The sequence below is a fragment of the Vespula vulgaris genome, chromosome 19, assembly GCF_905475345.1.
Source record: "Vespula vulgaris chromosome 19, iyVesVulg1.1, whole genome shotgun sequence".
In the NCBI taxonomy this organism is placed as follows: domain Eukaryota; kingdom Metazoa; phylum Arthropoda; class Insecta; order Hymenoptera; family Vespidae; genus Vespula; species Vespula vulgaris.
Genome location: NC_066604.1, coordinates 3,067,091 through 3,092,712, shown reverse-complemented (window position 1 = coordinate 3,092,712; position 25,622 = coordinate 3,067,091). Strand labels below are relative to the sequence as shown.

General features: G+C 33.1%; 3 protein-coding genes and 2 long non-coding RNA genes across 16 annotated transcripts in view; 2 read left to right on the top strand and 3 right to left on the bottom strand.

The window, feature by feature from the left end:
- LOC127070804 (homeobox protein Nkx-2.2a-like) overlaps positions 1-5,667 on the bottom strand; it is a 9,711-nt gene extending 4,044 nt beyond the window's left edge. For 2 of the 3 annotated variants that reach the window (XM_051009254.1, XM_051009253.1), the window contains exon 1: positions 5,330-5,667. In XM_051009254.1, the coding sequence (XP_050865211.1) occupies positions 5,330-5,387 (58 nt within the window). In that variant the 5' untranslated portion in view covers positions 5,388-5,667. Of the gene's footprint in view, positions 1-912; positions 2,014-5,329 lie in introns of those variants that run through there. The other variant, XM_051009252.1, reaches the window with a different exon arrangement.
- The window catches only part of LOC127070809 (uncharacterized), a 19,672-nt gene extending 10,123 nt beyond the window's left edge, over positions 1-9,549 (top strand). The window contains exon 5 of the long non-coding RNA XR_007784701.1: positions 9,401-9,549. This is a non-coding gene — a long non-coding RNA (uncharacterized LOC127070809). The remainder of the gene's footprint in view (positions 1-9,400) is intronic.
- Positions 8,011-13,506, bottom strand: LOC127070801 (protein decapentaplegic-like). 2 transcript variants are annotated; one of them, XM_051009243.1, is made up of 3 exons: positions 13,371-13,506; positions 10,709-11,080; positions 8,011-10,423 (listed from the first exon to the last, which is right to left on the bottom strand). In XM_051009243.1, exons 1-3 carry the CDS (start codon positions 13,378-13,380, stop codon positions 9,564-9,566), a joined length of 1,242 nt encoding a protein of 413 aa, XP_050865200.1. In that variant the 5' UTR covers positions 13,381-13,506; the 3' UTR covers positions 8,011-9,563. The 2 variants fall into 2 exon arrangements, with proteins under 2 accessions (XP_050865200.1, XP_050865199.1); XM_051009242.1 differs by lacking the exon at positions 13,371-13,506 and having other exon boundaries at positions 10,709-11,213.
- Positions 9,846-22,625, top strand: LOC127070810 (uncharacterized). Of its 8 annotated transcripts, none has more exons than XR_007784707.1 (6): positions 9,849-9,977; positions 11,863-12,673; positions 12,902-15,480; positions 15,580-15,668; positions 15,746-21,246; positions 22,338-22,625. It is a non-coding gene; the product is annotated as an uncharacterized LOC127070810 (long non-coding RNA). The 8 variants fall into 8 exon arrangements; XR_007784708.1 differs by lacking the exon at positions 9,849-9,977 and adding an exon at positions 10,937-10,954; XR_007784702.1 differs by lacking the exon at positions 9,849-9,977 and adding an exon at positions 11,425-11,572.
- Positions 17,850-25,622, bottom strand: LOC127070806 (dnaJ homolog subfamily C member 5-like). Of its 2 annotated transcripts, XM_051009258.1 has the most exons (7): positions 25,410-25,622; positions 24,015-24,153; positions 23,637-23,789; positions 23,417-23,548; positions 22,350-22,406; positions 21,039-21,210; positions 17,850-19,356 (listed from the first exon to the last, which is right to left on the bottom strand). In XM_051009258.1, exons 1-7 carry the CDS (start codon positions 25,427-25,429, stop codon positions 19,286-19,288), a joined length of 744 nt encoding a protein of 247 aa, XP_050865215.1. In that variant the 5' UTR covers positions 25,430-25,622; the 3' UTR covers positions 17,850-19,285. The 2 variants fall into 2 exon arrangements, with proteins under 2 accessions (XP_050865215.1, XP_050865216.1); XM_051009259.1 differs by lacking the exon at positions 22,350-22,406.

Below are 25,622 nucleotides of genomic sequence, written 5' to 3'. Positions count from 1 at the left end.
CTTTTAAGTTGGCTTTTATTTACTTTCAAAAAAGGATTAAGAAGGGTATTGCTCAAAAAGTCGATCCAATTCAATCTCTGGAAAATTGTCTAACGAGTTTTAAAAGCCACGTGAGGAATCGTCAAGAAGCCACACAAGCTTCTTCTAAAATCCGATTAAAAAGAAAAACTCGCAAAAATACCTGCTACTTTTAGCTCATTGTTAGAAAATATCTTTTTCGTTTCTTCCTTAAGCCAAACTACCTATTATCATGACACGTTCGCTAGTATCGCTTTTGTAAAATAAGAAATGTTTTGAGAACAAATTTTTTTGCGATAAACTTTAATTCGCTTCGTTCGTTCATCAATATCAAAATTATCTTGCTATCCAGCATTCAAATCTCTCTTTTATATTAGTTACACTCGTTTGCACATGTATTTTTTTATTTATATATTAATAGATTTGCTGCAATCTATCACGTTCGATTTAATTTTTATGTAACTTTTTAAATAAACCTGTTTTATGATAAAAAGATTTGAAACACATAATGACATTGATCTTATTTCAAAGATTTGTGAAATGTCGAAAGATTTTTTCTTAGAATAAATGAAATAAATTTATATTGATCCGTGATTCCAATCGGATCTAAGCTAAGATCGAAAGATCGAGCTACGTTTCGTTTTCATATCGATAACGAAACGGATACTTGATCAGATAAAAAGAAATAAACGATACGAGAACTTTGCCGAAGACACGTGTAAGAATTCGTGGGCCTATCGATATATTTAATCGATTATGTAAAGATTATATTTTACGTGCTACGTTACGAATGTTTTAAAAATAATTAAAGGATATTATAAAAAGGAGAAAAAGAAACTAATCAATGAAAGAAGTAGCCGAGAACATGCGAATTTTTTTTTATCTATGAATTACCTAGTATTTAATGCGAGTTGACTGTACCAAACGTGATTCAAAAGACTAGCTGGATAGGGTAGAAGTGGCCAGGGCAGAATTTTATTCTTGTCCGCCATTGTGAAAGTTCGATTAGGGCTTGCAAGGGTCTTTAATATTCTTGGAACATCTCTAATCACTGTTCTTCCATTCAAATCCTTACTCGATTTAATCCTTGTTTACCTTTTCTCTCTCTCTCTCTCTCTCTCTCTCTCTTTCTCTCTTTTTCTCTCTCTGTTTCTCTCTTCCTCTCTCTCTTTATCTTCTAGTTTCTGTAAGACCTCTAAAGAACTGTCTGTCTTAATCTTGACGCACTTTTTCTATTCTTGTTAATGTTGGAACCTGTCAAACGGATTACTTTTCTTCTATTGAAAATCCTGATTCTTTTATCTTTTTTTATCTCTCTAAAATTGGTTTCAAATCTTTCTCTCTAGAAAATAATTTCATCTTGAGCACTCTTTTTACAATTTCTTAATGAAACACACCTTGATCCCATAATTCTGAATCGATGCAATACTTCATAATTCCTCATTCTTCCTTTTTCTTTTTTAAATTATCAGCTCAGTATGTCACCAAATTGAAACGTAAAGAAAATACAAAGAAAAAATTAAAAAATCACGTACACAGAGATACACCCACGCACAGAGATATACACGCAGACACACAAATACACAAATAAATACGAAGCCGATCCGAACGGTTCGCAAATTTTCACGTGTTCACTGACGAAGTGTCTCGGCCTACTTTTAAGTAGCTCGTCTCTCGAGTCCCTTTTCGCAAAAGGTGAAGGACTCTTCTTGTCGTTTTTGAGTGTACTCGACGAACACTTGACCGCTAGTGTCCCTACCTCCGTTCCGTTTCGTTCACTGAAGCACCCTCGAAGCTAGGGGCGGTTCTACGAAAAGGGGCGGAGATTTTATATACTCATCCCCTCGTTTCGCTTGGCCAACGAATCCATTGCTTCCACCCCTTATGGAAATTGACCTTATACAGTATCAGTATCTATCGTTTCTCCTCCGTTCTTTTTTTTTCTTTTTTTTTTTTTAAGAACAAATTTATTCTATATAATCGACAGATTTTCAAGCTCACATTTGATCATTATGTTGTTGAGGTAAAAATTAAAAAAAAAAAGAGAGAAATATCAGGATTTTAGAGATCACGATTTTGTTCGTTTTAATTTGGTTTGATTTAATTTTGTGAAATTATTTAGTTGAGTAGAAAAATTGAAAAAAAAGCAGTCGAGAGAGTCATGTGTAATTTCAGCCTCGTACCAGTGATGTTACCAGGGTAACTTAGTAAAAGGGGGTGGAGCAATGTAGTAGCCAATAGAAACGTCGATCCCTGCAAGGGTAGGTCGATGCTTTTCAGGACCTCGATTTCCTAAGCTCGAAGCTAGCCAACCAATCGGCTGGCTTCATCGATCAGGGACCTTTTTTCACGGAGAAGTATACTTTAGCTCGAGTGTTAATGCGGAAGAACATTAGTGGTGCTTTTACCGTGTCATTTCGTACTTTTTCTTCTTCCTTTTTCATTCTCTCTTTTCTCTCTCTCTCTCTCTCTCTCTCTTCCCTTTGTTCACCTCTTATTATCTCTTTCTCTCTCTCTCTCTCTCTCTTTCTCACGCAAACACACACACGCACACATACTCATTGTACCTGTCGTTTTATTAGATCGAGGTCTATCGATACCTAAAACTAGGTTAATAGCGTAGTTCTTTCTTTCTAGCGTAGAAAAGTCGATATTTGCTGTTAGATTTTATCGAATGAGAGAAGAAAAAATAAAAAAAATATGTGTGCATGTATTTTATCGTAAAGTTAACAGGGAAACGGAGAAAACGGATCATCGAAGTTATTCGATTTAGGAAGAGAAAGAGAAAAAGGAACAGGTCAAATGGGAGAGGATCAAGCGAATTTCCGGTCCATTCATAGGATCTTTTGTCGAATTTTCAGAGAAGTCAAAAAGCTTCCTAAGGCTCTGAATCTAATCGTTCTTTGGACTTCCTTCTAAAATTCTCTTCTTGATATATAGAAAAAGAGAACACATATACACGTACATATATATAATATGTACATACGTATAATATGGGTAAAAATGTGAAAAAGAGAAAGAAAATTTGTTACTTCTGTGAGTCACGAAAGAAAGCTCGTTACTGTAGTGGTTGACCGTCTAACTCAGTTAGAATCGAGTTTAGGAGATTCACTTTTATTTTTTTTTCTTTTCTTTTCTTTTCTTTCTTTCATTATCTTCACGCTCTTTTCTCTCCACTTCTTTCCTACTGTTGTTAACCCTGGAAAAATTTCGAGCCTCGTTCCTAGTCGTTGGTAAAGAGAGAGAGAGAGAAATGAAGAACTTGGAGGTTCAAGCAATCGAGGAACATTTGCCAGTCTCCCACGACTGTTTGGCGATAGCTGTGCCAACTTGTTTCGAGCACGCAACCCAATTTGTCTGCGCGTCATTGTTTTACTGGCAAGGATGCGACTCCTACTTTCTTTTTGTTTTATTTTATTGCAAGATAACGTAGTTTTAATTATCGTTGTTTCTTTTACATCATCCAAAAAAATGTTTTAGAACGAGTTTAGATTCGAAAGATTAGAATTGCAGACTCGTTTGTATCCAATTAGATTTACGAATTAAGGATTAGGATAATTATTTTGTTTAGAGGAAAATAGAATTCAGATATATTTGTTATGCTTTGTGAGAAAGTGTTGTGGCTTTTACGTGGCAAGAAATCCAAATTTTAATTTAAGATGAGATGTACCATTGTTAAAATAGCAAATTATTTAGAATGTATCATTGAGTAAACTATTTGAAAGATTTGTACTCGAAAAAAGAGAAAGAAAGTGAGCCACTCGAAATATTCGACGAGTTTTGCGTGAGCACGTACTAACAATAAATAAGTGACCGTCGGAAGTCTCAGGTGTTTGACCGACAGGTACAGATATTGTGATGTTAATACTGAATAGAAAGAAATATCTCGTAAATGGATGAACCTTCATTCAAGTCGGCACGTTTCGGAGTCGTCACCTGAATTTGTCAAAAGCATTCTTCGTATCTTCGTTTCGAGTGTCCACCCACAGTCGACCACCAAAGAATATTATTTGAACATAGTACTTGCTCAAGTACCTTTTACCATTACAATATTGCAATAAAGTTATCATTGAAAAGAGATTTACTTACAAAAGAGAACAGGTACAGTACTTGAGAATTAGACGACAAGTATTAGTTTTGTTTGGATAAGAAATGTCTCCAAATTTAAAGAAAATGAATTATTATTGATATGACATATAATAAGAACCTTGTTATATATAACGTAATGACTCATTAAAATGATCTATAATAAGCATAAGAAACTTTGAGACGAGAAATTTTAAAAATAACTTCTCCGGAAGTTTTGACGGTATTTTTAGAATTTTCTTCTGAATAAAACGACTTAAAATTTTCGACCTAAAAATTCTAATACGCTACGCGTAAAAGATCTAGAAATGAATTAAAGATTGTCTTAAAAGTAACACCCTTCCATTGTCATGAAATCTTTTACACACTTTCAGGGAATAATTTGTGTGTGTGTGTAGAAACTATCTTAGTAAATGAACGATTTCTTGGAACGAAAAGTTAAAGAAAATTGCCTTTTGGTTGAAGAATAAGAGGGAATGAAAAAACCGGATATCGGAGGGTTAAGGTGTAGTTTAAGAAAAATGCTGTAGTACACGTTCATTCATGAACTCGTTACAAAGGATCGAGCGGCTCTCCATCCATGAATGAACGTAGTACTACTGTCCGTAGTACGGTCCGCTTACTACGAACATACACACATATACACACAAATAAATAGGCCTTTGGACAGACATATAGAGAAGAAAAGCTTCGAAAGAATTCTTTCTGTCATTCTTGACACCTTTCTTCATTCAAAAAAGTATCTTCGACATGCTGAGAAGGAAACGTGACTTGAACTTAGCACAGCTTGCTAAGTTAGATCTACTTACGTCTTCTTAAGTAGCGTTTAAGAGAATCCATACCTTTTTTCTCAAAGTAAAATGGAGCAGTTTCAAGTTTGTCGTGTTAAAACGATAAGTTGATTTCATTGGATAAAGAGAGAGGAAGAGAGAGAGAGAAAGACGGAAATAATCGCTAACGATTAATACTAAATTTATGGTGGAAACCAACAGGTGTTATAACACATTCGCCCTTATAGTTCTTAGGTGTTACAACCGTGTAACAAGGCGTACCACTCTACGCCAAAGGATCCAACCAATGTGCGTGACTGTCCTTAAACTCGTTTCCGGTACTATTCGCCTAATCGGATATACTAATCGATATATGTATATATATATATATTCATTTAAATTTTATCTTAATGTCTATCTATCTATTCTTTCGATTTATATCTTTTTATCTTTACCTATAGTCTTCTTCATTGCTGACATAGTCAGGTGGTATGAGGTGCCAGGAAGCATCATAGCAATCGTCGTATCCAGTTGCCATCTTCTTTCTCTTCTCTTCTTATTTTTTTATTTCTTTTGAAATTAACGATACTTTCGTAAATTAAAAGTTCCCGCGGTAGTTAAAGTTTTAGCGCAATTATATAATAATGATTGTGTCTCGGATTAGAAGGTCTATAGTTCTTTCAAAAAGCATCACTTAGTTTTATCACAGCAACAGACAATTCATATCCGATCATTTTGCTTTCTAAGCAACCAATTCCGTTTAGTTGTTCCAACTTACTGAGAACTATGTAGCGATATATCGATCACCTGTACATTGTATCAAAAATATGGCTTCCAGATAGGCACTCTGGCAACGTTATCTATTTGATAACACCCTATATAGATTAGTTTGACTACCGTCAGCCGTAACACAGGAAGGAGGCCCAAATACCAAAGTCTTTATTTCGTCAAACTCGATACGTCTATTACTTGCAATTACAACAATCGATATTGTTATCGTTTGTATGTATTCTCGTAATGATAAATAAAGAACGATAGGGTGATTATATTTGAACACTTAATATGACAGATACAGAAATATTGTTACTATTGATATGAACATGCTGGATTTTTTTTTATAGGTTTAACAATAAATTTATATTTTATTTTGTTAAGTTTTTAAAACGTTTTTTTTTTTCTTTTCTTTTCTTTCTTTTTTTTTTTAAGCTAAAAGAGTTCAAGTATACGCGTATATATAATGATAATAAAAATGATCATCGTATCTAACACGTGTAATGATTCCAAGATATAGAGAACTAATAATGTGTTCTTTTTTCTAAACTGATAGAGATAGATTTCAAAAGAGATAGAAAGATCGATTAGTGTATTAATAAAATAATCTTTTCTATCATTGATAAAGTTGCAGGATATTGTTGATAGATTAATTGTTAACTTGGAAAGTAGTTTGGGAGAAAAAGATGAATAAGATTGTGAAATGTTTCTCTTTCTTGTTTTTAAGACACAGTCTTTCGACTTATACTATGATTTTTTCTTTACGGGTGCAAAAGGGATTATTGGCATTTCATATTTGCATTGGAGTGTTCATTACGAAAGATAAATCACTAATTGTTACTACTTGACAATCGGCTGCACCTTATGATTTGTTAATGACAAGAGACCCTTGAGATGAAGTGTTCAGGCTTAGCGGACAAGTGCTCCCGAACAAGGTGTACGCTATGAGTGCACTGATAAATATTTCTTTTTAATATCTGTATTTATGTGTACAAGCAACCCTATAGTACCTTGATACCTTAAATAATTTTTTATTCATCAATTTTCGAAATTTTCATTGAATATTTATGAAACAAACGAAAACCAAACTAATTTCTCCAAGAAATTATAGTTACCGATTCATATAAGAGAGAATAGAATTTTTGTTTTAACAGTAATAATCAATAGCGTGGATATTATCGAGGTTTTCTTCTGTTTCTTTCTATTTTATTCGAAATTTTATTTTCTCTTTTTTTTTTTTGTTTGCTATCTCGTTCTGTGCAGTTTCTAACGAAGATAATGCAATAACCATACGTTTGATCGATCTTGAATAACTTTTATGGCGTTAGTGCTGTAATCTACGCTTATCGTGATCATTGATAAAGGTTCTTTTCGAAAAATAAGAAAAAAACAACATTATCTATAGAAATTTTTGCAAAGCCTTTAACAATTTTATTTATCGTATAAAATATAACCCAGTGGAGAAATAAAAGTAACTTAGTAAATATGTTTATCGCGATTACAATAAAGGATTATTATCATCATTTATATAATCGCAATTACTTTATAATTTTTTATATGTTTGAATGTGCATGCGCGCCTGTGTGTATATGCACATAAGATTAGAAACTTATAGAGTGCGCTACGTAATCAGATAGATTTCGTGATGGTAATGCAGTTCTATGACATTACCATGAGATTTAATCTTAAAATCATTTTTACCGACAGTCGTAAAAAATCCAAAGATAAACTATAATACCAACGTCGGTAAGGTCGTAATTGCAATTCTTTTTACCATTGAATGTAGTGTTCAAAGAAAATTGATGCAGCGCTGAATAACCTTTAAATATACAACTTCATCTTACAGTCACTATATTTAAAAGTATTCATTCATGGGGATAACTTGATATTGTTACTGCATTAAATTATTATTTAAAACAATCAAAGAAAATAATTTTAAACGACTATTTAAAACTACAATTATAAATAAAAAAAAAAAATATAATGACGTACTAAATTTCAATGTGCTACTTCTCATTGTAATTATTTATGACAATCTATAACATAAAATGATAAAATAATTATATATTATTTAGAGCAAATAAGAGTAAATAAAAAAAGAAAAAGTAAAAATGAATCAAAATCAAAATGTTGAAGTTACTTAAAAGCATATCAGGCAAATTATTGTGCATTATTACTATTTAAAAATATGCACTATTACTATATAAAAATATTAAAATTTCTATTGAAACTTAAATGCAGTCATTAGCTCGATAGTACTTGCATTAGATAAGCGTTAAAATAATAATCGACCGCATATAACTTTCAAATCATACTACTGTGCACAATTTGGGAATAAGATAAAATATTATAACAGATAAAAATATATCATAGAATATACATGTTTATGATACTTTACAAATGCATTATTTACAATGTTTACATGTACTTTTTCGTCGCCTACTATCGTTTGCTTATACTTTACACATTTTACAAATACGCTTATCATTAACACATTTCTTTTTGTACAAATATACACACGTGTTTCATTTTTTTTTTCTTTTGGCAAAAATAATAAATAGTAATCCTTAGGTAGGCAGGTACAATTTATTTGAGGCGGCAGGAATTCTCTATATGTGCCTACATAATTATACATTATATGCTTTAAGCAAACTTTAATTGTTCGCTTAAGTATAATTGCATATGCGCACGTATCGCAGTTCTATGTGGACGAATATTCTATTCTCATTATTAGTTTACTTTGAATTTTATACGTTGTACACATGATCATGGCACACATTTGTCATTTCGTTTGCTCTGCGTGTATATAAAATTATTTATTTATTTTTTATTTTTATTATTATTATTATTACTATTACTATTATTAATATTATTAATATTATTAATATTATTATTATTATTATTATTAATATTAATATTTTTATTATCATTATTATTATTATTATTATTATTATTATTTATCGTTGATTGCTATGTTGATAGCTTTCCTAGCTTTTTAACATATTCGCTGTGAAAGAATCAACTTGTGTTATCAAACTAAAGGATTATTTTTGTATATATATTAACGCTTGAGAGAACAAAAATAATATTGTCTTTTTCCAGAGGATCTTTCGCAAAGATCAAGAAAATCAATACTTATCCTTCGGATATACATTTCTCAACTCATTCTGCCGTCACTCTTTCAACGTTTCCTGCCTTTCCACAATGATACACGCTCGTTATATTCCATTACCTTTCGTTGACAATATGACAGAAGCAGATGGAATGAAATCAAATAAGACATATAGGACGGCATGTTATGTTAGAAAATCAAAAAAACAAAAAAAGTCCTTATAGGCACATGCACTTTTCTTCTTTAACTTGCGTGTTCTTTTATAGTCTATAGTTTTGCTTATGATCCGTAGAACAAGAAGAATCTATATTCCCAATAGATCATAAAGATAATCAAGGGATATCATATATCTTAAATCGATATATAATTGTTTTCCTTATTCGATTGTTTTTTTTGCTTTTTTGTTTTATATTTTTTTTGTTTTAATAAAAATTGTTGCAAATTATTGTTTTTATTCATCGAAACCGCGATAAACGCGAAAGAATTCTACGCACTCAGGCATACCACATACACACACTTTCTCACAATCGTTTATCGTCTAGAGAGAATGGAATTAGAAAAATATACCTTATGGAGAGCGAAGTCTCTATACTCGACAGTCTCTCACTCTTTCTAACAATTTATTCTTTATATTCTTTTTCAGACGACTGTTAGAAGTGAGCCTTCTCCTTAAATACGATATTAAAGATCTTAAAAGAAGAGCGTCTGTATCGCTGAACATCGATCAATTGTTCTCTCTCTCTCTCCCTCTCTCTTTCGAGAAAGAAAGAGAGTTCGATGGATTGGCTTTTGAAGTTTATGCAGATCTAACGACACCCACAACCCAAGACCGCCATATCCTGATAATTCTTCAGGACAACCTTGTTCTCCTCGTCGAGATAGAGCATACTTATCGAGCTCAAGGCCGTAGGCACACAACATGCTTTCGGAACCATGCTCGGTTTCGTCGAGTAGACCAAGTTCTGGACGATCGCGTGATTAGTCGAGTTCAGATGGTCCGCCAAAGGAAACGGGCAATCTCCGTGGCAATAGAAGGCGTCGTATCCGGGAGGAGCAACGATCCAATCGTTCCAACCGACGTCGGCGAAGTCAACGTAGAGCGGATGTCGACGACAATTCTCTCGGCCATCCTTTCGTCTGTTCTTTCTTAAAGCTGCCCGTCTGGCACGTCTATCCAAGATCTGCTTGCCAGACGTCATTTTGTATCTACCGTCGTCCATGTAAGTGAACAACATTGGACGATTGATCACCCATGTCTCGTTCTGTTCGTCGATACTACGTTTCAGTCTAACATGTTGCTTCTCTAACTTCTTCGAGCCAGTCATCACATGAACGAGAAGACCGTAATTGCTTTTGTGATTCTTCATCCACCTTTCTACCGCCGGATGGACATCCAAATTGACCGTGGCGTTTTTCCTCAGATCTATCACCTTGCTATCGACCAATCTTAGTATCGGCATACTTCGTCCCTTTATGCCTGGACGGACGATATCGTAAACAAGTACTCTTCCATGTCTTGGCCCGTTCGAGTCATCCTCCTCGGTTATCGCAATACGTGAGAGACTCAGCTCAGCCGCTTGCAACTTCTCACCCAATGGTATTCTCCTCAGGTCAAACGAGAGCCGAAATCGATTCGGTAGGCGAAACTTCTCGTCGAGTTCACTCTCTGGAAAAAAGGAAGGATGGACTATAACGAAAATTACCTACGACAACGATCTACCTCTACGTCGCTCTATTTTCTATTTTTGGACTACGTCATCATGGTTGCGCACGCACGCGCACCGACTATTAACTTTCACACGATAAAAAAGGATCTCTCGTAAAGCTGCAAATGAGTCACCGTCGAAAAAGCACTTGCCCGACCGGTATATCTTTTAGCCGTAGAAACCTCTTCAACGTCTTTCTCGTCCGAAACATGTCCAACGATAAGGAACTTAAGAAGGATACTAACCGACGTGGAAGAAGGAACGAACTGTGTTCGCCGATCTCGTGTGAATGCCTGGTTTTGCGATGTCCGCCACGCCAATGGAATTTTGCCGGACGTAAAGCTTTCGCAGAGATTCCGGCACGTAAACCGGACCCTGGGGTTTAGGCCTTTTAGAGAAACCTAAAAGGGAAAGGAGGCTGGCCTCCATACCAGCGATCACTTGTTCGCGATCCTGGATGCCGATGTGTTTCCCTGTCTTTGAATTGATCTGTAGGTGTACCTTCGTGTTTGGACTCGCGCTTGAATTCGCCAGCAGCACGCCTGCTGTCACTAACGTCAATCTTATCAGTAGCAACATGCGCATCGTGACGACGTCACTCACCGACGTTACCTTTCCTGAAACATTCACGCAAATTTCTATATATAACATGCGATGGTAAAAATAGCTCGACGGAAATACGTGGAAGATCAACGGACGGAAGAGAAGAGAGGAAGAGCGAAGAGAAACGATATAGAAAATTAAGATCATCGCAAGGTTCTACGACCGTCGTTGCTTTTGTTCGAATTCCTTGATTTCCCGCCACTTTTAAAATGGCGTCCCCGAGTGGTCCATCGCATACGTAGCAGTATAAACGCTTGTCCTCCTAAACCAGATAGAGAGAACGATTTGGGTGGTCGAGATAATTTCTTTCCTACGAAAGTCGGATAGAATCCGTTCCCTTTCTTGCGGATTATATAGAGAGAGGTTTTTTAAAGGGGGAAAAAAAAAAGAAAGGAAAAGAGAAGACGAGCATCGTATTTCAAAGATCCAAGCGGTTTCGCGCGTTCCTCATTTTTATGATCGAGAGTGTCGGTATCGAGGGAAACAATGAGACGAGGGATCATACGGTAAACAAAATTCATCCTCCTTCATTCGCAGACGTTTCGCGTAAGAATCCGCGTAAATCGCTTAGAAATGACTAACAAGAAGCGCCGTCCACTTATACACGTGAATCATTCGCTTTAATAAATATCTTTGTAACGCGTTGAAAAACTCAAATGTTGTTTCTCTCGTACGCGCGCGCCAAGGTTAAGATTTCCATAAGATTGCGAAATATCTTATTTTCAAGTTACGAACGCGTAACACGATATCTTTACGCGATTGCCGTGATTTTTCATCGATGGAATTTCTCTTTCAGAATGTTTCTACGAAAACTTGGCGAGGTGCAACTTTCTTCTTTCGCTATCCGCTTCGATAAACCCGGACGGGGAACGATGGAACACAAAATTCGCTAAGACGAAAGGCGTCCGTCGTTGTTACTGACCGTTCGCAAAAGGATAAAAGAAGAAACAAAAAACAGGAGAAGAAAAAAGGAGCTGAAAAACAATGGTCCATCGCGTATGGAAGAATAAGAGAGAAGAGGAAAGATCCGAACGATGACGTAGGAGGAGAGAGAAAGGGATATTTAATGTAGCAGCATGCTTGGAGCTCGCGTTGGCGAGGGTGAGAGAGGGAGAGAGAGACAGGAAGAGAGAGAAGGGGAGAAGAAAAAGAGAAAGATATAGTGGTACAAGGAGAGGAGTGGGAGCAGAGCCAAGCTGTCTGCTGACTCTCGCGATCTCCGAGTGCCGAGGAGGCGAGCGCTCCTACGACGACATTAAGTAATATCTCGAAGTCCTTTCTTCGAACGGCTTCAACACAGCCACACGACGTGCCGCCGACTCGTTTTTCAAGGACAATGGATTTATCCGCGAACGCATTCGCGCGGAAAAGGCGTCACGCTCGCATTCCACACGTTGCAGCATTATGCCAACAACGTCAAAAGAGAGGCTGCTGTTGTCGCTGTTCTCCGGTCTACCTACCGACGTTTTAACGAACGACCTGCGAAAAAGCGTCCTCGAGATAATAACGTCACTTGAGATCTTCTAGCGCGACCTCTCTCTCTCTCTGCACCCTATCCTCCCCTATCGTTTTCTATCTCACAAGTCTAGCCGAGTCAAGGTACTCAGGTAAGCAGCAGCTCGACCCAAATGGAAAGGAAAATGTGGTTAGAGGAGAAGAGGCACTTTCGAGAAGAGGACCTCCCACGCGCTCCGACAAAATGCCTTTCCTCTGGCCCCTCCGATTCAAATTCTTTTATCTCTTTCCTTTATACTTTGTTTCTCATACGTAACTTACAATGAATGTCTTTCTACGTGACCCAATGGAATTTGTATATCTTTTTCTCTCATTTTTAGGGATAATAATGAGATCTAGGAAACTTCGCGCACACGATCGTTCGATTATCATTTCTACATAAAAGAGGAGGATACGCGCTTGTGGCGCAAAGTCATCGACGCGGAGGGAGGAGGATCGACAGGAGCAGGAGCAGGAGCAGAAGGAGCAGGAGTAGCAGCAGCAGCAGCAACAGCAGCAGCAGCAGCAGAAGCAGCAGCAGCAGCAGCAGCAACAGCGAGCACGTCATCGTCCAAAGTAATCTGGTCCGTGAGAAGAGATACTAAACGGACAACGACGAAGATGACGACGAAGACGACGATGATGATAAGACGAAGGAAGTGGGTCGAAGTGGGATCTTGGACGAAGATAAAAATGAGAAAGATATTCGGAAAAACGAGATAGATAGATAAATAGATAGACAGATAGAAACAGAGAAAGACAGAGGAGATAGAGAGAGAGAGAGAGAGAGACAGAAAGGATTCTTCCTACCGTCCGCCATCCTCCCGTTATATTATCCTCTTCCTCTCGTACTCGCAAACGCGTTAAAAATCGTTCGCTCACCTAACTCTCTTCAATCGTAAGTCCGTAGTACGAGCAGCCACGACATCTCAACGAGTCCCGTACACCGCAAACTCGTAAGCTCACTCTCTCGCACTCGTAGGCACACTCAGTACCACCACTGTAAACTTCTCTCTCTCTCTCTCCCTCTCTCTCTCTCTCTCCCTCTCTCTCTCCCTCTCTCTCTCCCTCTCTCTCTCTCTCTCTTTCTCTCTCTCCACGCGAATCTCCCACGGGCCGAATGTAAAAAGCGCGAAAAGGCACTTTCGAACGAGCGAGAAGGAACTCGGTGGTGGTATTCCTCTTCTTCTTATTACTCTTCGTTTCTTTTCTTTTCTTCTCTTGTGTCTTCTTTTTTTATTCGAAAATCTTCGAGAGTCTCAATTATTTATATTCCACTCCCTTTTCCACGGAGCAGCAGCATGCTACTACACAACTATGGGTTTCCAGCCGTCGTCTCTCCACAGGTATCTCTCTCTCTCGCTCTCCCTCCCTCACTCCCGCCCTCCCACCCTTCCTTCCTCCTCTTTCTCCCGTTCTCCTCCTTCTCGGCCTCCTCCTGCCCCCACACCCACCGATACACACTGGCACGCACGTCGGTTATACTCCTCTGCGAGTCGAGCGAGCGAGCGCTCGAATCGTATATCGCGAGTCAAGAGTCGTAACGACGAACCTGTCGTATCCGCGATTCCTACGTGTCTCTCTTTCTCTTTCTCTTTTTCTATCTCTATATCTGTCTCTATCTATCTATCTAACGCGTTTTCACCTGCGTCCGTATAAATATAGATGCGTAAGTCGATCCGACAGCCCGAGTTTCACCGCGACGTGTGACGACATTCGTAAATAAGAGGGAGAAAAAGAAAGAGAGAGAGAGAGAGAGAAGGAGAAATATATATATATATTATATATATATATATATATATATATATATATATATATAAAGAGATCGACATAAACGTATCTCTCGAAAACAATCGTAACTTTAAAATCGCGATCTTAGAAATTTGTCGAGAACGAAAAACGATGACGATACTTCGTCACGAAGCAATGTGTCGAGAGCTGCGGCCCCTCCGATCCAACCTACTCAGGCCCGTTCGCCAACAGCTTCGTCCTCCTCTTCCCCTTTTCCTTCTCTTCGCTACTCTACTCTGCTCTTTCTCTCCCTCCTTCCTTCCTTGACCACCTCGGTTGCCGCCGGCCGGCCCACCGAGCGGATCCGATCCCCTCCGTTGAAAAACCCTCCCCGGTCCTCTCGGCGGCCCCTCGCCGTCTCCGACAAGACCAATCGTCTCATCTTCTTTCTTCGACCACCGACTCTTCTCCTCTCTGTCTCTTTCTCTTTTTCTCTTTCTTTCTAACACTCCTTCAAAATCTTCTCTATGGTATCGGCCAAACGTTTTACGGATGAATCATCTCCTCTTTAACTTAATATGTAACATGGTGAATATGAGATCGAGTTACATTCTTCAAAATATCTGAGCTACTAAATACGTGAAAACATTTATCTTGTATTCGATCAATTACGTTTGTTTCTAATCGTTTGTGTTTTGACAATAATTCACAATTTTTTATTTGTAATTTGTAATAACTTTTTATTTGTATTTTCTTTTCGTAACGTCGACGTAAAAGTACTTTCTTCCTCTTTGTTTTCTTTCCAGATATAGTTTTTAAATTAAGAAGTGATCTCTATCCATTCATAGATGGCGCGTTCAGCATTTTCTATGTGTACACGGAGAAAGTTATAGAGTCTTCCATCTAGGTTGCTTTCCTTTGTATGGCGCTGTTCTATGAATCAGTTCAGTATGACTAATGCCAATCTCTAAACAACGGTACTATTGCTTTTATGACGCCTACTTATATCGAGCTTATATTCGACGAATTATCGTCCAAGTGTGGATGTGACGAAGGAGTAAGCATTGTGTGCTTGTGAAGATTCATAATTTCATAAATTTTCGTTCGACATGAAGCGTTGTAACCTAGCCGAGATATTTGCAGAAGGGAATTCTATTAATAAGATAATTCATAATAATAAAAACAATGTGTGAGTATAAAATTTGACTTATTTTAATTCGAACGATATATGCGCGCAATAGAAAATGAAATTATTAATTCGAATGCGTAATTATTAATTATTAAGTAGCGATTCGTCAAATAAAGGAAGTAATGAAGAAAATTACAATCGGAGGAAATATATACTGCCAGTTGTAATCGATTGACTATTCCTAAAACGTATTTCGTAATATAGGTTATTTTGGTAAGTTAATGATACAGTATTTGTCGATTGACATCATTTTTATTGATTCCAGTCGTGAATGGAAGCGTATTTGCAGAGTTCTTATGCAGAAAAACCTTTTGCACAGGAAAATTCTTTATTCTAAAGAATACTAGAAACTGTAAAATATCAATTTTTGAAATAGTTAACCTATAGGTTTTATTCGTCATATTTCCTGTGGAATTTCTTAGAATATAAGTTGATTCATTTATTAATTATTAAAAAGTTTCATTATTTATCATTGAATACATTTAATTTGTTATAATGCCAAAGATTTTAACATATTATAACTGTTTTAATTACTTAACTTTTACAACAAATAAGAACAGAATTAGCGAAGTTGTTAGATTGTTCGTAGTAATAAGAGAATGAGATTTATAAGATTGAAATGTCTAATGAAAGATAGTGTAACAGATTTCTCTCTATTCAAGTGAATTAAAGTTTTAATTGTAATTATAGTTCTTTGTTTTTTCTACTATTTCATATCTAATAGGAACAATATTTTTAAAGGTTAATATTGCCTATTTTATTTACAATCTTTATACTTTGTTACATGATTTTACAATGATCTTTTAATCTTGCACAAATATAATATATATTATATATATAATATATATTATATATATAATATATATATATTATATATATATCATCAAGTGATAATAATAATAATAACAATAATATATACCCATATTATAATACATATTTTATATATGAGAAACAAAGTACAATATATTAAATATGAAACTATCTACAAATGCATACTACTTATTTTTATACGTATGTATACTGGATATAATATAGGAGATTGTAACATGGAACATTTGATAAAATGTTTAAAAGCACTTAATAAATCAATATTTATCATAATGTAAATGCAATCAGAGATCACAATGAATGATCTCAATGAAAATTGCAAAATCTGTGTGCCTTAATCTAAGACGATTTAATTCCTTTAAATGAAATAATTAATCTAATATATTTCAAACTCTTTTGCATCATGTGCACTCTTATTATTCACTGCATTAATGACAACGTACTGAGTCTTGACATTATTATAATCAGTTTTGATAATGATTTATTAAATACATCCTTACAATAAAAGTGTATTTCATAAATAAGCGTTAACAAATTTCATTGATGGATCCAAAAAGAATAAGAGAAAAAATATCAAAATAGGTAACAATAGATTATCAAATTAATAGGTTAGATAGATAAAACCAACAATGAAGATTGTACATAAGTTAAAATTAACAAAGATATGATAAAAAAGTATACGTTTTCGCGAGATCGTTAAAAATATTTGATTAGGTTATATTAAATAGTTTAAAAAAAAATGAGTAAATTTTTAAGTATTTAATTCATAAACACTTTCCTAATAATAATGATAATATTATGATGATAATAATAATGATATTATTATTAATAATAATTACCATTATTAGAAAAGTGATATATATATGTATGTTTTTATGTACTTATTTTACATGCTGCATCTTGTTCAAAGAGTTTTTTTATTTTTTTCTTTTTTTATTTTTTAAACATTCACGTTTTTTCGAATTTATATTAGAATTCGTTTGGAATAGTATATACGTGTAGGTAAATCGAAAAATTGTCAACTTCGTAGATCTAATTTTGTCAACCGCACATTTCTACTAATTATATTATACATTTGAAAATAATTCTTCTTCAGCCTGTACCCGACAGATCTAAACAATCTCTAAACTAAGCTTATTAGAAAGTAGACAATTTTTGGTATTATTTCAACGTATTATTATTATCATCGTCATCATTAATTTATAATAATAATAATTATTGTTGTTATTATTATTATTATTATCATTATTGTTGTAATAGTAATAAGTAGTAATTCGCTTGATACTCTAATCGTCTTCTTAATATAAGTCATACGATATTATTATATGATATATGTCTATAACATCGAGGATTATTGAAAGTTGAAGGATTTTTTCTTATCTAATCATTCTTTTATCCGTGACACGAAATTTGTTAGTTTGTTTGATAGGAGAAGTAAGGTAATAAATTTTTCAAATCGACGATCATTATTATTATCATGTTTGTTAACTGTTGGTTTAATTTTCGATTATGGCACCATAGGCATTTTGTCGTTATATTTCTTTTTTATTTTTATTATTTTTTTTTTTATTTTTTTATTTTTTTTTACACATCATTTTATAATCACATACATACATCAAATGGAATATGATTCTCTAAGAATTCTTATTGATTATCATTCTTTTTGTTTTTTTGTTTATATATCGGGTAACCTTAATGAATGAATATATGAATCAAATGAATTGACTTAATATCGAGTTTATGAGTTTTTGAAGTATGTATGTTTGTATTTATGTATATAAGCTAAACACGTGCGTAAATGTTTTGTGACATTGTTGTTTTTGTTATATCGTTAGCACGAATTTTTTCATCGTTTTAATCTAATCATTCTTTCAAACAATCTCTCCTCGTAGCTTTAAGAGCCTTATTAGGATATTTCGTTCTTTTTTATTTTATTTTATTTTTTATTATTTCGTATATATGTATATCGTACATAAATAACTCGAAGGATTTATAAGGTTAAACTCTTAAAAATAAATGGAATGCACCGTTCAACAGTACATAAAACATAGTAGATTACAACGATCCCGAGATTTTTTATGTTTTAGTTTTTGTATCATATCGTTGCGACATCGTATATAGTGAACTTTGCAAATTCGTTAATTTTTTAATTATATTTATTTCCTTTTTTTTGTAATTATTTTCACTTGTTCGTTTGCTTTCCTTTTTCTTTTTTAATTTATTTCTTCCTCTCCTTAATCCTAATCACTTTGATTTATCTTCTAAGCATTCTCATGAATAACGTAAAAGAACTTTTAACATTTCTCTGACATGTTGATTGGTAGAGTTTTTTTTTATCGTTAGACAAAAGAGAACGAATAGAGTATGTTGAGAACAATTACATTATTTCAATCTTGAAAATATTTCTTTTCTTTTCTTTTTTCGTTTGTAAGTCCACCAAAAATGCAAATTTAATTAGACAATGTTGTAATTTATAATAAATTTACTATCTTGAAATGATAACATAAAAGAACGACGTTTAATACGATTTCTTTCTTTGCTTCAAGATTAGAGAAATGAGTTATATTATATTCGCTAACAATAATAATTAATAAATGAATTAATTAAGTAATACACATAAAGGAAGTGCGATGTAAGGGAAGAACGACTTAAGTGCTTAATATTATTATTATTTTTTGTTTTCTTTTTTTTGTTTCTCTCTTTTCTTTTTTCAATTCTCGAAAAAAGCACGAGCGTTTAGAATCTAGAGAAAGAAAAGCGAAAAGAGTTGTGTGTTGTGTATTGTAATAGTAATTAGAAGAAGAAGAAGCACATAATAATTCCATCACGGACGATTTGATTAAGTACGCAAGTGTCTGTGACTTTAATCGTTAGGAAAGAGATTATTTATCATCATCATCATCATCATCATCATCATCATGATCTATCGAAATGTAGCTATTAGTCAGTAGTTTTCTTTCTCTTAGTCAATGGATGACTACCATTTAGTTGGTCCTGTACCACTGCTTACTCCAGTTGTTGATGCTATGAAAGGATTCGTCGAAGCAGCTAGGAGGAAAAATTTAGTTAGATACAAGATTTAGTCTATCTTCATTAAGAGAATGAATCGAATATTGTAATATATATATACTATTATTATATGTATATATATAAAAGAGGTATAAGCAACTTAAAAAGGGAAAGCTCGTGTGGATGAGATAAAGGTTGTAATCAATATATGCAAATTACGACTAAGTCTGTTTAAAGCTGTGCCTTTATAAGATTTCTCCTTATGTACAAAATAAAAGTGGTTTGTAACTACTACTAGGAATGATTAATTAAATCAATTTTCTTTTTAATGGCATAAAAAATGTCATGTAACTTGTATTTTATCTTAAAAAAAATTAAAAGTGACCAAGAAGTAAATTATTAAAAGAATGATTAAAAGTTGTTGCATTTGATATAATTTTATGGTAATTCTCATAACATTAATTATTTTAACGTTATTAGAAAGAATATATATAATTACATGCAAAAAAGAACAGTTTTCTATCGATAATTTCTTTGGCAGCGATAGTTCTTGTAATAATGCTAGTACTAGTACAATCTAAATACAGAAAGTATTCCGATATACATTTTGTTATATATTATTTATAAAAGTCAATTGTGTATTTAAATACGTTAAAGATATAGAGAATATTCAAATGCATAAATTATCGCTGACCAAAGGTAGAAGAACAAGACAAAGAAAATAAGTACAAATAAAATGCGAAGAATTGCAAAAATGATAAAAAAATTAAATGTTTTTTTGGTTCGTTTTAATTCGCCCTTGTTCTCTGACGGATTAAAAAATAATAATAATCAAAATTTATTATACATATTTACATATAATTAAGGAGAACTTATATATGATGATTACGCATTAAGAAATCATTTCTATTTATAAATACATAAATCAAAAAAGCCGCGGAGAGAGGAAAGAAAAAATTTAAATAGCCAAGTATGTACGTACGTCTACAGTAAGAGAATATAAACGCAAACGAAATCGTGTATATGAATATAGAGATAAATAAATTCAGGCAAACGTATACGTAAACACAATCACCAAACAATTAAAAAATGGAAGCAGCAGTTAACGAGAAAATTAATTAACATATATATCATTAAATTAACACAAGAGGTCTTCAGTGATAATTAATCGACCATATTTTCCGTACGATTACATACATCATTCGATAATTTTTCATTATTATTGTTATTACTAATTTAAGGTTATATCAAGTAGTTGAAATATTTGATTCTATGATCTGTAAATAATCAATTCACGATTTTCCGAAATCTATTCACTTGTAATTTCATGATAAACGTACTGCTTTGTTTACTCTTTTCTCTTTATAGGACTCCTTGTGTCGGATAGAAAAAAAAAAAAAAATAATAATAATAAAAATACAAGCGCATGTGTTTGGCATCGACGACAAGACTCGAGCTTCTATTCCGATCTGGAATTTATTTTGTGCAATACTCGGAAGAGTACACTCAACTTTTCAAATTTGTGCTATTCACGTCACACATTATGACTTTAAAAAGTTTAGATGGAAGATAGAAGAGTCTTGTTCCTTATTTGTCGCTCATTTATCCTCCTTTTCTATTATCGAATGATACAAGAAAAAGAGGCATATCAAAAGTGCCAACATTAACTTCGTGCTAAGTAAAGGCTACTTTTTGCGTCTAAACTTAAGAAGTTGAAATACCGGTAGTATAAATCACACGATCTCCGCCACTGTTCAAGTTCGTACTCTCGTTCGCTGGTGCTGAAGATGGAGGTGGTGGCATGGCAAAAACTTGTTGGGGATTAGAAGTTGCACCCTGCGATGCGCCACCCTGAGGTTGAACGGTCACTGGTTCTTCGTCACTTTCTTCCTCCTGTCGAAAAGAAATATTTCAGTTTTCTTTGAAAAGGTATTTTTCATTAAGAAAAAAGTATATCAAGAGAAGTAATTACTATCGACACTCTATAGTGTTTAAAAAAAGCATCATTGATTTGTTTGCACTAGAAACATAACCTATTCAAGAATGCATTTAGAACGAAAGACAGGTTATTTTTGCTTATAATTATAAATAACGATGTTACTTGTTCCTGTAAATCCATAGAAATTTTTTTTTAACATAGTACCTATCCAGATATCTGAAGTGGAGTCAGTAATATTGTATGCTTGTTTTTAATAATAATTGCATTGCTACAAATTGAAATCGATCACTTCCAGTACGTGTCTTAAAGAATAAAAAGTTTGTAACTCACTATACCATATTTTGCCTAACAGTACTGTAACATCGTATAATTTAAATATATTTCTATGCTTTTATTTTTAAATTTTTACCCAGGATCAAAGCATACTTATATTTTGTATCTGGCATTCAAAATAATGCGTCAAATATGTTAATAATTTGAGCATGCTAAAATATAAAAAATGCAGCTTGTAATTGAACGTGCAATATTGTGTATGACAATGGTAAATTTAAATCATTTTAAAAGATCTATCAATGACTTATACTTGCCAGTCGATAAGATGTTTAGTCCAGAATATAACGAGAATAAATTTAAATTTCTTGTAAAAATAGTTGCAAGCTTAAAATTCTATATAGATCATTATATCGTTGCATGAGTATTGATTAAAAAGGGAAATATGTTTAAAAATTATAGAAATAAGCATACTAATGAATATGTGCGATGTATGGTGTATTCAATATCTGTTTAAGAATCATGAAATTATATTGGATAATTTAATCATGCATGCAGAATAACATTCAATATATGCTAGCTCATGTTTTTGTTATATAATTTAATGTGGAAGAAAAAAAAAATAAGCAAAATAAGATTAGAAAAAAGCAATGTCTCGCACAAATACAATCACATTTCCAAGTTGAAATTAAAAAATGCAGAACCTTAATGAACATGTCAAAATAACAGTGTTAAGAGAAGTAAGAGTTCTTGAAACTTGTCAATGTGATCAATTTGAGCGAACAAAGAAAATGTTTTTGAATGTTTCCAGAGAAGAACTTACCTTTGAGAACTTTAAGGGTTGACTTGTCACAACATCGACTTCCGGATTCTGGTCCCGCTATAATACAACAACAACATAAACAAAACCGCTAGTCTATGTATGCCTTTCTGCAAAACTAAGCAGAACCTCACATGCTCGGCAATGGAAAATGTTCGCGTGCAATGTACAAATAGTGCCGGTTTGCGAATAACAAGCATAATCAAGTATGATGTTTTACTCGTTAAATAAAATGTATCTACCTCCATGAAGATGAAATATAAAAAGATGAAAGTGTGATCAACGGGTGCTGAAAGGTATCGAATTAACAAAGCAGGGCAAATACCAGATGAATCAATATTATCTTAAATTGTACTAAATATGATTGGAAAGAGTTGCTCTTGCTGAAAATGCACGCAAGAGAACAAGAATTGCTTAATTACAAGACTGACTCACAATGTGCTTTTCTTACCCTATAAATAATATGTTTTTTTGTACAGACTGTTAAACAATGACTTTTCATTATATTAAAATTTCATATAGTAATCTAGTTTTAACTAAATTTGAGATCTTAAATTATAAACTTTATGTTTTTATAATGCCACGTGAAATGACACGCCCTGAAAGTGTTATAAGTACCATACTTTCAAAATTATTGACACAATATTCCTGAAAATAGTTGCTCCGAATTATAACTTTAAAATACATTTAAACTAGGTGATTGGTCTTAGGTGCAACACATATTTCATTATATCTTAGATGAAACAGAAAATTTGTCATGATTTTATGTCCAAACTTACATTATAATATATATTTTATGAAAGTGTTATTTTCTGTTTAGTGCAAAACATTAAAAAGCTTGTATACATTGGCAAAGTTCTCATAGAACATTTTAAAACTCACATTGAATTCTATAGGAAGCTGTAAAATATTGAAATCTAATTTACGTATTTAATATCATAATCATTTTTGTAATTTAATATCTCTATAATGGAAGACGTATTGTTGACCTAAGCATTGACCTGAAGTTTCAACTTGTGTTATTGCTTATATGAGAAACTACTGTAAAAGATATTGGTAAATAATATTACCTGTAAATTATGGTATGTACCACTGTCTTCAGGAGGTGCCTGTTTGCATTTCCCACAACAGCAGTTGCAGCAACAACAACAACAGGCACAACAGTAACAAGCGGTGATTATTGCACACAATACAAGTAGTGCCTGAAAATAAAGATTATTTTATAAGTTAAATCATTTTATAGAGAAGATTTAATGTATACGACAAAATCAGTTAAAAAGCAGGCCATACTTTGCACCATCCTGAAGTTACAACAAAGTAAGCGTTAACATTTTCTTCTCCAAATTGCTCGGCAACGTATAAGCCAAGAGATCCATAGTTATCGTATATATTGCGTTTTGTTAAATCCGTTAATATGGTGTGCGCTCTATTTATTTCCTTAAACTACAAAACAAAAACATTGCAAGTTAATGCAATTTAAAATGACACTAAAGACATACCAAAAATGTAATAATACAATCTTGTTCCTTGTAGCTAATATAAAAGTTATACAGGGAGGAAGAAAGTATATATATATATATATATATATATATATATATATATATATATAAAATAATTGAAGCACACACATTAACTCTTAATATCATTGATATATTAAAAAAGTTTTACCTTTTCTGCCGCTTCAGGATTATTTGGATTTTTATCAGGATGATATTTAAGCGCTAGTTTTCTGTAAGTTTTCTTTATTTCTTCAGGCGTTGCTGTCTTAGGGATATCCAAAATTTGATACAGGGAATCCCCAGAAGTGCTGTGACATTAAGTACTAAATTAATAATATGAAAATATGTCAAATTGAATATATTTTTACATAAATAAATAAAAATCCATTTCTATTGTAATGTAAGAAATACATGCAACTATATCTAATGTCTATTTAGATCTATTTTTATCTAGAATTTCACTTATCTCAAAAATAAAGTGTTGCATATAAAACAATAAACATTAAAAAAAAAATCTTATACTAATTTAGAAGATAATAAAAGATTAGTCATAGCTATTATAAGTAAACTAGATAATCTATATTTTATCTTTATAATTCTGTATGAAAAAATAATGTGAGATTCTTATTGTAGGAAATAGATTAAAAACATGAAATAATATGATAAATATAATCTTTTTTGCTTGATATATCTTTTTATCAAAATATGTCAAGTATGTATGAGACATTTTATAATGATAAAATTTTTGAAAAAAAATTTATTTTATTGTAAATTTTATTTCGAAGTAAACATTATTAGCATGTAATAGTAATATCGTAAGAAAAAAAAAAAAAAAAAAAAAAAAAAAAAATCGATTGTGTCTGTATAGCTTTCAAGTTCGAAAGAAAAAGTATAACAATGTTACTTCATAGATAGAAACAAATGCATTTCATAAGAAACAATATTAATACAAAATCATAAAAATATGGTCGATAAAATACGTTAGAAAGAATTCGAGACTTTATCTCGAAAATGCGTTTGAAATTTTTCTTTCTTTAAGGTGGACATACCTCCTCGAAATATTCTGTATAATGGTAACAACGTAAAACTTTATGAAAGATTATATAATTTACTATAAGAAAAAAAAATGTCATTTTATAAAATAGTCAAAAATGCAATTGTACTAACCTACGATTAATACTTGTGATATTTCTTTTTAGATGGAAATATCATTCGCGTAAATGTTCTAAGCAAATTCAATTCAAATGTTACGATTGCAATATAACGTTACGAGAAAAACATTAGAAAAGAATAAACGATAATCTTAAAAATCTTAAAAAAGATTTATCAACAATTTTGAAAGATCGTTCTTATCAAGTACATAACCTATGCTACTACAAGTTGTGAAATTTTAATTGATTTTTTTTTTTTTGTAAACGAACGAATTAGAAACATCAAATGCATTGGCATATATACAAGAAGTAAAGAAATTTCATTCAAAAATGAAGTTGCACATCGCTGATGTCACGTTCTTACTTTGGTACCCCAACTATCCCTTTCAATACACAGCGGGTGTATTACTTACGACATTTTTCTCTTATCCATGGTGTTTTGTTAATTTTTTAGAAAATACGTCAAAATTGATTGGACTAACTTCGCACGGACTACCGACACATACGATTACGCGAGGAAGGATATTTCACTACGCACACATTTTTCCAACGGTTTCTTGTCACAGAGAAAATACGCGCACTTCTCGGTGCTATGGCTTTGGGCAGGCATCGAAAGCGATTCAATA

What these genes read in the sequence shown, in the direction of transcription:
- LOC127070801 (XM_051009242.1), bottom strand. Translation starts at nt 11,213, where the DNA reads ATGATCTTAATTTTCTATATCGTTTCTCTTCGCTCTTCCTCTCTTCTC. An exon ending in TCGTTCCTTCTTCCACGTCG is followed by an intron (nt 10,424 to 10,708) that starts GTTAGTATCCTT and finishes CCTTTTTTCCAG; the next exon opens with AGAGTGAACTCGACGAGAAG.
- LOC127070806 (XM_051009258.1), bottom strand. Translation starts at nt 25,429, where the DNA reads ATGGATAAGAGAAAAATGTC. An exon ending in TAACTTCAGGATGGTGCAAA is followed by an intron (nt 23,549 to 23,636) that starts GTATGGCCTGCT and finishes CTTTATTTTCAG; the next exon opens with GCACTACTTGTATTGTGTGC. An exon ending in GTACATACCATAATTTACAG is followed by an intron (nt 22,407 to 23,416) that starts GTAATATTATTT and finishes GTTGTATTATAG; the next exon opens with CGGGACCAGAATCCGGAAGT.